We start from the raw sequence: 12,308 nt of genomic DNA, 5'->3' as shown, positions 1-12,308 counted from the left end.
ATGAAGGGGGTTCTGATATTATTTGCACTTCTTGTGGCCGCTCAGTGTAAGAAGGTCTTCATTGGGTAAGTTAAACTTTTGTAAGTCTTAAATTCTTAGAATTAATTACTTTTTAGATAGCAGAATAGATCTCGAAATGTTGAGATTTTTTGCCTTAGTTAGCCTTCGTTGTGTCTAGTAGACTTCAGTCACATGCCTCTTGTGAAAAAGATTTTTTTTAACTCAATCAGACAACACCAGCATAGATAAAGGATAAATCTAAACAAAATCATAATGTCAACAGGATCGTTTAATTAGAAGTAGTAGTGAATAATGTAACAAAGCACTGGATAATTGTATTTACTTCTTGGCTCTAATTTCTGAGATTATGTTGTAAAGATGTCTCAGTCTGAACCATTTCAGTCTGTCATTTACAATAAACAGGTCACACAGTTCTCCACATATGAGTCTTTTACCACTTTAATACAAGTGTTTTGTTTTTTTCTTCCTTCCTGCCCACATAGGGATCAGGTCATCAGGGTCAATGTGGAATCCGAGGAGCAGATCCAGCTTCTGCGTGCTCTGGAGGAGCAGGACTGGGAGGTAGAGAGCTGATACCACCATGACTCACACACTCTGCTTTTACAGAGTCATGTTTTCACAGCTGCTTGAGTCACACAGCAACTCATGAATTTGTAATAGGTATAAAGTTCAAATTAAGTTCATGATGACAAAGAAATACTGTATGTTCTCTACCTGAGCTTAAAGGGGCAATCTAGGATTGCTACATTCATTTTTTTACTTTTCAATTAATGATATATAGCCATTGATTCTTGAAGAATATAATGTATAAATGTCTCATGAACTGTCTTACCCCATCAGAACTCAAAACTATCATTTTGATCTCATACCAACCATAGCTCCATCTCATGGCAGCCATAGCTTCATCTATGCATTTGAGAGTGGTTACATTTCTCCAGCCCTCAGCAGGGAGGTTTATTTAAGCAATAAGGCACAAGAGGTCATGCTTTATCGGCCTATCACTTTAAACACATAGTTGGGTCCTATATCAAATGCTTTATTCCCCTTTGAAAATACAGTTACACTGGCAAATGTTTGGTAAATAAAACATGCCGTCTTTCAGAAATTGTCTAGATAGCTTCTCAAGTCACTGCTCAGAAGTGTAATTGGTCTCCAGCTGAAGTCCTGTTTGTCTGCCCCTCTCCCAGCTAGACTTCTGGCTCCATCCAGTCAACACTGAACTGCCTGTGGACATCCATGTGCCTTATTCCAGCCTGTATGCTGTCAAGGACTACCTCCGTGCTCACCACATCTCCTTCTCTGTCATGATCAACAACCTCCAGGTCCATGCACCACCCAACCGCAAACAGTCTGCAGTCATGTAGGATTGTCATGTCAATGACTCGAAACATACTTAATAATAACTGCATTTACAATGTCATAAGCTTATTAAATCTGATATTTAAGGTACTGAAGTAGTATTCAGTGTCCCGGGTGTTATGAAAAAAACATGATTTACAGGTTTTAAAAAGGTAATGATGATGAATATCAGAGTTTAAAATGTAGCTGTGACTTGCACAGTACACCTTTTCTATGGCACTAATGAGTGATACAGTAAGTGCAGCATAGTATAACAGTGTTTTTGTCATTTGTAGGATCTCGTGGATGAAGAGCAGGCAGATATGCATCAGAACAACATGAAGGAGCACAGATCCAAGAGCTTCAACTTTGGAGCGTATCACCCTCTGGAGACGGTATGTTACACATACACACACAAGCATGCACACTAACCCTAACCCTAACCCACATACACACACAAGCATGCACACGTGCACACACATACACAAAACACTATCTATGTAGAAACACACAAAGGCGCAGAAATTGTCTTCTATGCCTATACATACACTCATACAAGTTAGAAGTTTTGCTTTCTCACAATGTTTCCTGGGCAATATTCTTGTGTTTTGATTGTGTCTCAGATCTATAGCTGGATGGACACCCTGGTGGCTGCTCACCCTAACCTGATCTCCAAGGAGCAGATTGGATCCTCCTTTGAGAAAAGGCCCATGTATGTGCTGAAGGTAGGGAGTGAATATGTTGGTATATCAGTCTACCATGAGTGTGTGTGTGTGTCTGTGTGTGTGTGTGTGTGTGTGTGTGTGTGTGTGTGTGTGTGTGTGTGTGTGTGTGTGTATAATTGCTTTTACGTTAGTGTGTGTACCATAACACTTGTTTGTCTGTGTAGTTCAGCACTGGTGGCACCAAGCGTCCTGCCATCTGGATCGACACTGGTATCCACTCCAGAGAGTGGGTGTCTCAGGCCACTGGGGTGTGGACCGCCAACAAGGTGACAAAACACAAGAAAAAAAAAACCCTCACCCTTCATTCATCATAAAACATAAAGTAGACCGTATTCAAAGCCAAGTTAGGTGACATAAAAAACAAACTCACTTCCCACATTCAACAGAAAAAAAACACTGAATCTCAATCGCACCCCTACATAATTCATCCAGCATAGGGTCATACACTACAGTATGTGTTTGTGTATTAAATCAATGAACATTCAGACACTGCACCTTACATCAGGGCTACAGTACACTGACTTTCTACATAGGTACATTTGTATGCTTTCAATATTAATTAATCTAATTACTATCTATGAATTAATCAAGTACATGTTGTTGTTTAGATCGCCACAGATTACGGTCATGACTCCTCTCTCACCTCCCTTCTGAACACCATGGACGTCTACATGCTGATCCTGACCAATCCTGATGGCTACGTCTACACCCACACCAGTGTAGGTGCCCACTGTAATGCCATGTACACACCATAGCAGATCATTACAGTGGGATGTATTTATTGATTTGTGGTATATAATGTATGACTCAAGTGATTTACTTCAACTGCCAATGTTGTCAATTCTGCTAGTTGTCTCACAATGTAGATCAAAATTAGGTGGAAATTATGTATCTGCCAGCTTAATTTACCTATAATTGACTGAGTTAGCAGTGTGTGTGATTCCTGTTGAGAGACTTGTGTTCTTTGCAGGACCGTATGTGGCGTAAGACCCGCTCTACGAACCCTGGCTCCATGTGTCGTGGAGTCGACCCCAACAGGAACTGGGATGCTGGTTTTGGTGGTAGGTAGCGCAGCTTGGCCATGTTTGAGATTTCCATAGATAATCGTCAAAATCCAAGAATCCACTTTCCTTACTTAGCTTATGTTTAGCTAAATCAGAAATAGCCTCGTTACCTTTACGCCATTATTTACCTTTACCTGTTTTGTGTGTGTGTGTGTGTGTGTGTGTGTGTGTGTGTGTGTGTGTGTGTGTCCACTCTCCAGGCCCTGGGGCCAGCAAGAACCCCTGCTCAGAATCCTACCACGGCCCCTCTGCCCACTCTGAGATCGAGGTGAAGAACGTGGTGAATCTGATCAAGAGCCACGGCAACTTCAAGTCCTTCATCTCCATCCACGCCTACTCCCAGCTCCTCATGTACCCCTATGGCTACTCCTGCATAGACGTGCCACACCAGGCTGAGCTGGTAATGCCACACACAGTCATCAATACGCCCCATGTACTGCACTAACCACACACACACCAAAACAACACAGATTATCTTAATAAACTACTACTCAACTTAACGGTGCGCATTTGCCAGACCCCTCCTGTAAATCCCTGACCATTAATGGGTGTTTGATCACATTTTTTACGTGATGTCGCCAACCCAGCCGTCTATACATGAATGTACGAAAGGGTGATAATTACATGATCAATTAACCAATAATTACAGCCACTCACCTTCTCATAATAAGTTCTCTACACTGTCTCTCATAATGTTGTTGGCATGGCCATCATCTCTCACTAAATGTCCTCTTTTTCTGGGCTCTGGTAGGACTCTCTGGGCAGGGCTGCTGTCCAGAAACTCACCTCTCTTCATGGGACCAGATACAAAGTGGGCAGCATCTGCAAGATCATCTGTGAGTACCAAAGCTCCCTGTGAATGGCAACCAATGGCAATACCTATGTACTACTCTTTATAGTGTGAGCAGCATGTCGATTTGTTGACCTAATGTGTATGTGTTTGCTAAGCAGACACCTTTATGGGAAGTGACTTGCATAGTTGGAGAGTACATTATGTTACATTATTTTTACAGTATTTCTGAACTGCGTCTGACTAAGTTAGTTCATAAAACAAGTTAGTTTGCCATTAGATAACACCAGGCCCGTACCAGAACAATATTTTCCATCTCTAAACTTTATCCGCTACCATAATAAGACTTGGCAAGCCCACAAAGTTTCTTCTGGAATTTCTTTTTTCTAGTTACTATAATTATTCACTTGTATTGTTTTCCCCTATTTAGACCAAGCCAGTGGCGGCAGCATCGACTGGTCCTACAACCTCGGCATTAAGTACTCCTTTGCCTTTGAGCTGAGGGACACTGGTCGCTATGGTTTCATCCTGCCAGCCAATCAGATCATCCCCACAGCCTCTGAGACCTGGCTGGGTCTGAAGCACATCATGGAGTATGTCCGTGACAATCCTTATTAAGACCCCCCCCCCCCCCCCCCCTCCCAACACTGGCCAATAAAGACTTCTAGGTCAATAAAGTCTGTCTCTGGTTTCATAGATTTTTTTCTTCTATTTGTGATGCATTTTGATAATGACCACTACCCCTCTGTACAGTTCCTCTACTGTTAATAAAAAATAATTTAAAAAATATTTGTTTCTTCTTCTAGCATTATGATTGCCAATGACCCCTGGTCCTACCATAGAATTTGCAAAAATGTATTGATGATTCACTTGCTTTAGACAAATGTACTTGTTTTAAGTCGCTTTGGATAAAAGCTAAATGTCAAAAATGTAAATGTAAAAATGTAATGAGTGGTAAAACATTGTGGGTATTCATATTCACTTGCTGTCCATCCTTTTAAAACAACTTCCCCTTACCTGTTTTTACAAATCTGAAAATTCTGAAAGATCTAGCGAGAAGCAGAAGATTGTAAGTAAGGTATAAAGAGCTATGACAAGCTTTACAGCGTGAGTTTCAAACTAATCATCACAACAAAAGCAGCACTATGCACTATCCATGGTGCTTCAATGGGACAGTAGGATAGTGGTTGCTGCATGGCACTGCTGCAGCTTTGAGCAACACCACGGTAGAGACCCTCTCCCCAAGATACTCTGCTACTAACACGTCAGCAACAATTATCTTTTAGATTTTTTTGTATGGTAAACATGCCCAGATCAATCCTGTGTGGGCTTGATCACGGGGCGCACAGGGCCCTATGGTAGGTGCCCCATGTGGGCAGCCCACATTTTGCCCACACTTACTGTGGGCTAGCTCACACAAGACAGGAAATAGCCTATATATTGGGCCATCGTTTCACTCAAGGATCCATTTGAAGAAATGAAAGGGCGACCCCGTGGGGAGATGGGGTCCTTCTGAATCTTAGGGAAACAGTAAATGACAGGACAGATAGGATGAGAACTTTGAAGAATTCATGTTCCCTTTTGCAAATCCAATCATTTTTCATAGCAGTTTCCAAGTAATCATTCATTTTGTTGGCAGGGTCAGAGTGTTGTCTTTTGTAGAAGTTTGTATCAGTCAATTGGGATAGGATTTCAGTTTTGTATTTCTCTGTATCCATGACAACAACTGCCGGCTTGATTGTGATTTGCTTATTTACTTAGTTCCTACTTTCAAAGAAATAGACTCAGCCAGTGACAGGTTTTTAAAAAGTGGGTTCTGACTTTCTCATAATTTGTTTATTAATATCCTGATCAATTAGTTTGGAGAATGTTAAGATAGTGGGGTTAACATTTGCACTGGGTAGAAAAAGAGTAGCTGACATCTCTGATGCAAAATGCATTGGGAATCACATCCAAGCACCTTCTGGAAACCCCTGTACAACACTGGTGATCTGGGCTGTGCTCCCCTGGATTAACTATGGGGAGACTGTACCCAACCAGCCTCTATCTACCTGATCTGTGAGTGTAATTAGAGTAAAAGACCATGATAGTGGTAACATTGTTGTCTATAAGGAAATCTGATTAAGTTCAATGTTAATTTGTACTGACGTTAAGATTCAAGTTACTGCATGTAAGGAGATCAACTTTTTTGTTGTGCCAAACTTAATGTTATGGGGGTGCCCAATCTTAACTCTTATCACTTGACCTTTGTGTGTCTCCAGGCTGCCTCTCAAAGTGGTTGGGGAGTCACTGCTCAAAGCTGGACTATACAGCATGGTTGGTGGCCTCAGGGTCATAGCAGATCAGGATGCAGTCACCCAGCTGCTGGTCCCTCTCTATCACTCTGCCCAGCCACTAACGAGTGCAAAGGCCACTGTGAGGGCTCTAAAGTCAATTATCCCTGACTGTGGTCATGTCAGCATGTGCTTCTATTCCAGTCAAGACCTCATGGTGACCTTCACCTCTGTTGTCCTGAGGGTGAGGAGAAAGAGAATGATCAGCAGGATCAACTGCAGGAGCCCAGAGCAGTGTGTAATGTTGCATATCCTTGACACATTCTGGACACCCTCTTACAACAGACACTGGTCTGTCCTCCCCTGGATTGACTACGGGGATACTCTGTGCCGAACCAGCCTATATCTCCATGAACTGTGAGTGTCATTTGAGTGAATGCCCATGTTAGTGGTAAAGTTGTTGGAAGACAATACCCAGAGAGTTCCTGAGGAAACTTCTCTCTTAAGCCCTTGCCAGTCTAGCCAGTCCATTGAGCTGTGTAACCCCAAAGAGAGGGAGAGCTCAATCTCTACAGCCCCTGCTAACTCCTTTGACATGGTCCCTCTGAACACCCTGAGTGGCCTTGCATCAGATGAGACCTCCCCACAGTCACCACAAGGTGGAGCCACAGACCTGGTGAAAATCAACTTTTTGGAGACGAGAGAAACTGTCCACAAACGACATAGCCCGTAACCTGTAATGCCCTCTATGTAACTGATCTTTATCAGAGCAAAGATTGTTCTACAACCATTCCACTTGACTCATAGCTTTGTCTGTTTGTAGTTTGATGATGAATATGCTGAGATCTTGGAGAGAGACTGGAAGTCTCAGACGACAGACAGAACACAGGAGGAACAACTTGTCTCAAATGGTAAGTCTTACCACACTGCTATTACAAACACCATGAAGGAAAAAAGTCCTACTTTAGAGGTCGTAAAACTGACTACTATGTAACTATAGGGCTAACTGTCTGTCCTGTGTGTTGTTCCCCTGACAGGGGGGGGTTCTTCACCAGAGTGTGGGAGGCTTTTACTTGCTGCGCTCCACGTCATCGCCGCTGACACAGCAATTGACCGGTGACTCTACCACTCTCAAGAACTGTTGTTGACATCCGTCACATTGTTGGTTGGACAGAAGTGTTCACATTAAGAGCTTACCGTCTAATCATCAATGCAGCATAGATATTATGCTGTATATTATGAATTATATGAATTATTATGCAATATCATGAATTATTATGTGTATTAATTATTATTACCTTTATAATAATTATAATTGTATAATTAAAATGAATTATAATTATTATAATTGTATAATAATACATTCCATTCACCAAAATGCTTTGTGTCTTTGATTCCTTGTTAGTGATACTGAAATGTTATAATTTAAAAAAAATTAAAAAAAAACGTTACAATGTTATAATTTTGAGTATGAATCAAAACTGTATATTTGAATATTTTGACTCTCCGCACAGTTGATGATCTGAAGGCAACACTAGATGGGAGTGTAATACAAAGTACAACAATGATGTATCCTAAAAGCCTTTTACTAAGGGAGGGTCATGAGGGGAGGGTCATGAGGGGAGGGTCATGAAGGGAGGGTCATGAGGGGAGGGTCATGAAGGGAGGGTCATGAGGGGAGGGTCATGAGGGGAGGGTCATGAGGGGAGGGTCATGAAGAGAGGGTCATGAGGGGAGGGTCATGCAATTATAAAATGTGTCCACATTTCAGTGCTTCAGAATACACTCCGGTTACGCTCCTTTTGCTCTCTACATATGCCCAAAATCCCAGCGCATGGGATGGGTGCTTTCCTAGCTCACCATTGGTGTGCTTCTCAGTCCGATCAGACGTGATTGGGCATATCAAAGGGTGAACTTGTTTTGTGTGAATCCAGGGCTTCTTTCCATTTGGAAATAAATGTTCTTCACTCAAGCGGGGAATCCCCATTTTGCCCGAATATAAGATGGCGGCGAACATCAGGGCGATTCTATTCCGTTGTAAGCAAGGGAAGTGGGAATTCTATCCCCTCTAAATATCCCCTTCACCAAGTCAACAAAAACCATCCCACAATTCATTGCAATTCATTCAACACGCCCGAACAGCGGTTAATGGTCGCTGTTTCATACCGGTCTTTTGACATACCCAGACAGCTATTAATTCTGTAGACCAATATGCCTAGGCTACTTATTTGATTATAATTACTTGTATGGAATAGCCTATGCAGCCTTCACTGAAGCAATTCATTGGAAGTTCGTACCATAGCCAAAGTAAAATAATCAAAAGGTAGGGTACAAGTGGGGGAAAAGTACTCAGGCTAAACAGCTCCCCTCCCCAAAGGGCCGAACTGTGGGAGGTCTGCTGTATTAGCTCCGTGAGGTGGAGGATATTGGCCTACAGTTCAATAATGCGATTACATCCATCACACACAAAAGGGTCATCAGCAACCGAGGGTCTCCTTTCACTGCCACAAGGAACATCAGACATCCAGAGGGTAGTATATCCAATGTCCAGTAAAGTATTATCCAAACAGGGGTAACTATCTTCGCATGTGGGTTAAAAGTCTGTGCAGATAGGCTACCTGTTGTTGTTTATGTAGCCAGTGGTTTTGTAAAGTACAGAAAAAAGAGCCATATTCTTTCTGACCTGAACACGCCGTCGATGAATACATCCAAAATAAATACACAATTAAACAAATATGTACTTATGTCTGTTTTTACCACAAACAATTTGCAGGATGCTACACTAAACACACTACAGAGCAGAACCAAGCTAAGCTGAGCTGAGCTGAGCTGTACTGGGCTTGTCTGGTTACTGATCCAAAATAGTTGTTGAAATGAAGCTGAAAAGGACAATGTGAAAGAAAAATATCTGAGCCAGCATAGTATGGTTTGGGTCGGCCCTGTAGCGTGTAAAGCCCCTAACACATTGTTAACGTAACGTGTTTCTTCCCTGTAGTAAGTCATTTATGTTGCGCTAATATCTAAATGAAGGAACTCCATAGGGAATGTGCAGCACATAACCTCACTCCTCGTGCCAACTGCAATATTGCATCCCTCTGGTTCTTCAAATTAATAAAATAAGATTTTAAAACGTCACTTATTCATCATCAAAGGAGGACTTTCACAGTAGTGGGGAAATTGGTCGGGATGTTGAAATCAAGCATGGGCCTTTCCACTTATCCAATGTGGAAATGGTTTATTGCCGTCCTGCTGCATTCTCTAAAAGTTTAATGTCCCCCAGCAAAGTGGCTTTCCATGCAAATGTGGGTTTGGTGTTTTTCTTTTTTCCCATCATTTTCCTCTAAAAGCTATATGAACAGAACAAGGCACCCTGGAGTAGCTTGTTCCACATGGCTTGCTCTGCCCCACTATAAATAGATCCATTATTTCATACATTTCAAAGTAAATTGACAATTAATCATTCATTACATGTTAAAATTAACATACCTGTTAATTTTATTTTGCACGTGGCGTAAACCTACACATTGCACAGTGGAGTAGCTATGGAATCAATCTTTTCCTTATCTTCTATGGACTAATTATTAACATGCTTTGGCTTGTGCAGATGGCCCAAGTTTTTTGTTTCTAAAACCCTACATGAACGATCAAACATTAGGTAAGAGGAAAATGGCCTCTACATCCAACACCTAATCACTTGATGTTAATGGTCTTGCCTGCCTCACATGTGGGTCACCTGAGAGTCTGTTTCGCTCGAGTAATCCCCACCTCTGTCCACTCTGTTGGTCAGATTAGCTACGGAGGAAAAGAGAGATCAGCCATCTGTGCCTTTTCCTGGAAGTTTTTTGTACAATACTCCAATCTTGGCCTTTCGGCTTAAATGTGTCTCACTTAATTTTCTATGAATGTTGTTGTCCTGTTGCCCACACAGAAAAGCAGAAGACGCGTCATCATGTTTCCTCCCCTCGCCTCCACCAACCAAAACATTTACCAAAAAGAACTTGACAAATTATACCTAAGGCTCTTACACCCCCCATCCCAAGTCCTGGATGCTGCCTTTTTAAAAAGCAGCCATTTTTTTCCATCATGTAATGAGTATAGCCACGGCTCAAACAGTTGTGGGTTTGTCGATATACTATTATATATAATATTCGATTTTATGTGGGTCTACTGTACCTTTTCTTATGCTAATTTCAGCCAAATTAAACAAATGTAACAATCTCATCTTACATCCTCATTCAACACCCATCTCAGTTTCACCAAAAAGCCTTGCATTGTATTGAGTGTGCTTTTGTAAATGTTCATGGTTGACATGCAATGTGTTCCTTCTTGGGCAAAGGAGCACTCTATGATGCGTCTGTGATAAGATTTGTTTATGTAACCGATTCTAAGAAAAGACCTTGACATGCCACAGTGCCCTGCCTGATCTACAAAGGGAAAGCAAGCACAAAAATAACTTGCTATATTTAGCACAATATCCTCATTCCCTTTCTAATAATAGCACAGGGGGAATGTTTCATACTCATCCATGGATGATGCCCTCTCTGCTAGCCAATGTGTTTCTTCTGGCGGTTCTGTGTGAACAGCAACTGGCATCGGGGAGTTACTGTACATTTAGCCAGTGGGGGTGCTGGTAGGAGTGGGGCGGAGGAGATTGTACAGACTGCCTTGTTTTATTGCTCATCACCACCACCTATTTTAGCATGAGGCTGTCTGTCATTTGCTGCTTAATAAGGGGAACATAGGGAAATGAACAGCTTTGATGATGCTCTAGTTTGTATTGGCTGTTATGTAATATTGGACTCAAACTGAGGTTGTTAGAATCCTCTTTATTGCTTTTGAATCTCTAGTCAACTGAGCATTCAACTGCATGCAGCAAACTAGGATATGTGATCCTTGGAGAGCTTCCTCTATTGAATCGCCCCAGTTTATTGGTTTGCTCCCAAATATCAAACACTCAGTCTTATGTTAAATTAATAACAAGATGGGGGTCTAGATGCAATAACTTGAGGGGGGTGAGGGGACAAATATTTGTTAATTAGCTGTGTGTGTGTGTGTGTGTGTGTGTGTGTGTGTGAGAGAGAGAGAAAGAGAGAGAGAGAACTTGTGTCTGTGTGTGTGTATGCATCCGTGAGTGCTTGTGTTCATGCTTGCTACAATTTTACTTCAATTTGAGTATGGGCCTTATCAAAGTATATGCCTTAACTTGAGAAAGTATAGAAAGAACAGAATGGTAACAATGACTGTTTTCTGTACTTTGCTTTGTAATCATCCCAACATGATGGATCAAACACAGAAGCCAATGTTGGCCTACCATTCGATAATGACCGAATGGTTGGAATGGTAAGCAGATTAATTGTGCATCGTACAACTCAATCTCAAGTTAACTTGATTGGACCTGGATAAAATTAACTTCAATAAAAAAAGACCAACGGCCCAATTAAACTCTTGGACAACTAAAGTATCTGTCTGAAGAAGTAAGAAAAACAGTAACTTGGATGCAATTAACACGTTGTCACTTCATACAAAGCAGCCCACCCACACTGCATGTCAGACCACTTGCCAGGAGTGTCAACTGGTTGTTATGTCCCTATGATCAAGCCTAGGAATAATTAAATTGTAAATCAAGCATCCTAACAATTATAGATTAAAATAAATACTGAGGTCATTGCATCACCTTAGCAAGGGTTAGTATCAATACAATAATGAAAATTATGTTTGATATTAATATTTATTTAAAGAATTAAAATTCTTACAGAAATAGTCATTTTCATTTCCAGTGGTCTCATCTTTTCCCCAAACAGTAAAAGCTGTGCTGTGTTAGCTGAAACCATCATCTATAAGAAATGTAGTTGATGGATCAATAAAATGGACTGTTTTGTGAACTGGTCAAATCTGTAGGTCTCTGTCAAATGTAAAAAGTAATTGATGGTTGAAGTAAGTTGCTTTGAAGATATGGACTAGGCTGTATTAGGCTGGACAACATTTGTCCCAGTTGGATGATTGTGGCCCTTAGCTGACAGCAAGACAACACCGATTTTACTGTTAGGATCATACTCCCCTCCTATTTATATCATCCCAACCACTGGTTCTGAGAGCA

At 41.4% G+C, this 12,308-nt stretch overlaps 1 protein-coding gene across 1 annotated transcript; it reads left to right on the top strand.

The window, feature by feature from the left end:
* LOC310802000 (carboxypeptidase A2-like) lies at nucleotides 1–4,556 on the top strand (the record flags this gene model as incomplete). The annotated part of the gene is made up of 11 exons (XM_083666225.1): nucleotides 1–65; nucleotides 504–582; nucleotides 1,209–1,343; nucleotides 1,656–1,754; nucleotides 1,983–2,084; nucleotides 2,249–2,350; nucleotides 2,693–2,803; nucleotides 3,055–3,145; nucleotides 3,349–3,548; nucleotides 3,900–3,984; nucleotides 4,369–4,556. The coding sequence occupies 11 exons, from the start codon at nucleotides 1–3 to the stop codon at nucleotides 4,554–4,556; spliced, it is 1,257 nt and encodes a 418-aa protein (XP_083522351.1).
* Between the last annotated feature and the right edge of the window lie 7,752 nt (nucleotides 4,557–12,308).

The sequence above is a fragment of the Argentina silus genome, assembly GCF_951799395.1.
Source record: "Argentina silus genome assembly, chromosome: 3".
Taxonomy (NCBI): domain Eukaryota; kingdom Metazoa; phylum Chordata; class Actinopteri; order Argentiniformes; family Argentinidae; genus Argentina; species Argentina silus.
The sequence above is the reverse complement of the archived record's forward strand: the minus strand, read 5'-3'. Positions and strand labels throughout refer to the sequence as shown.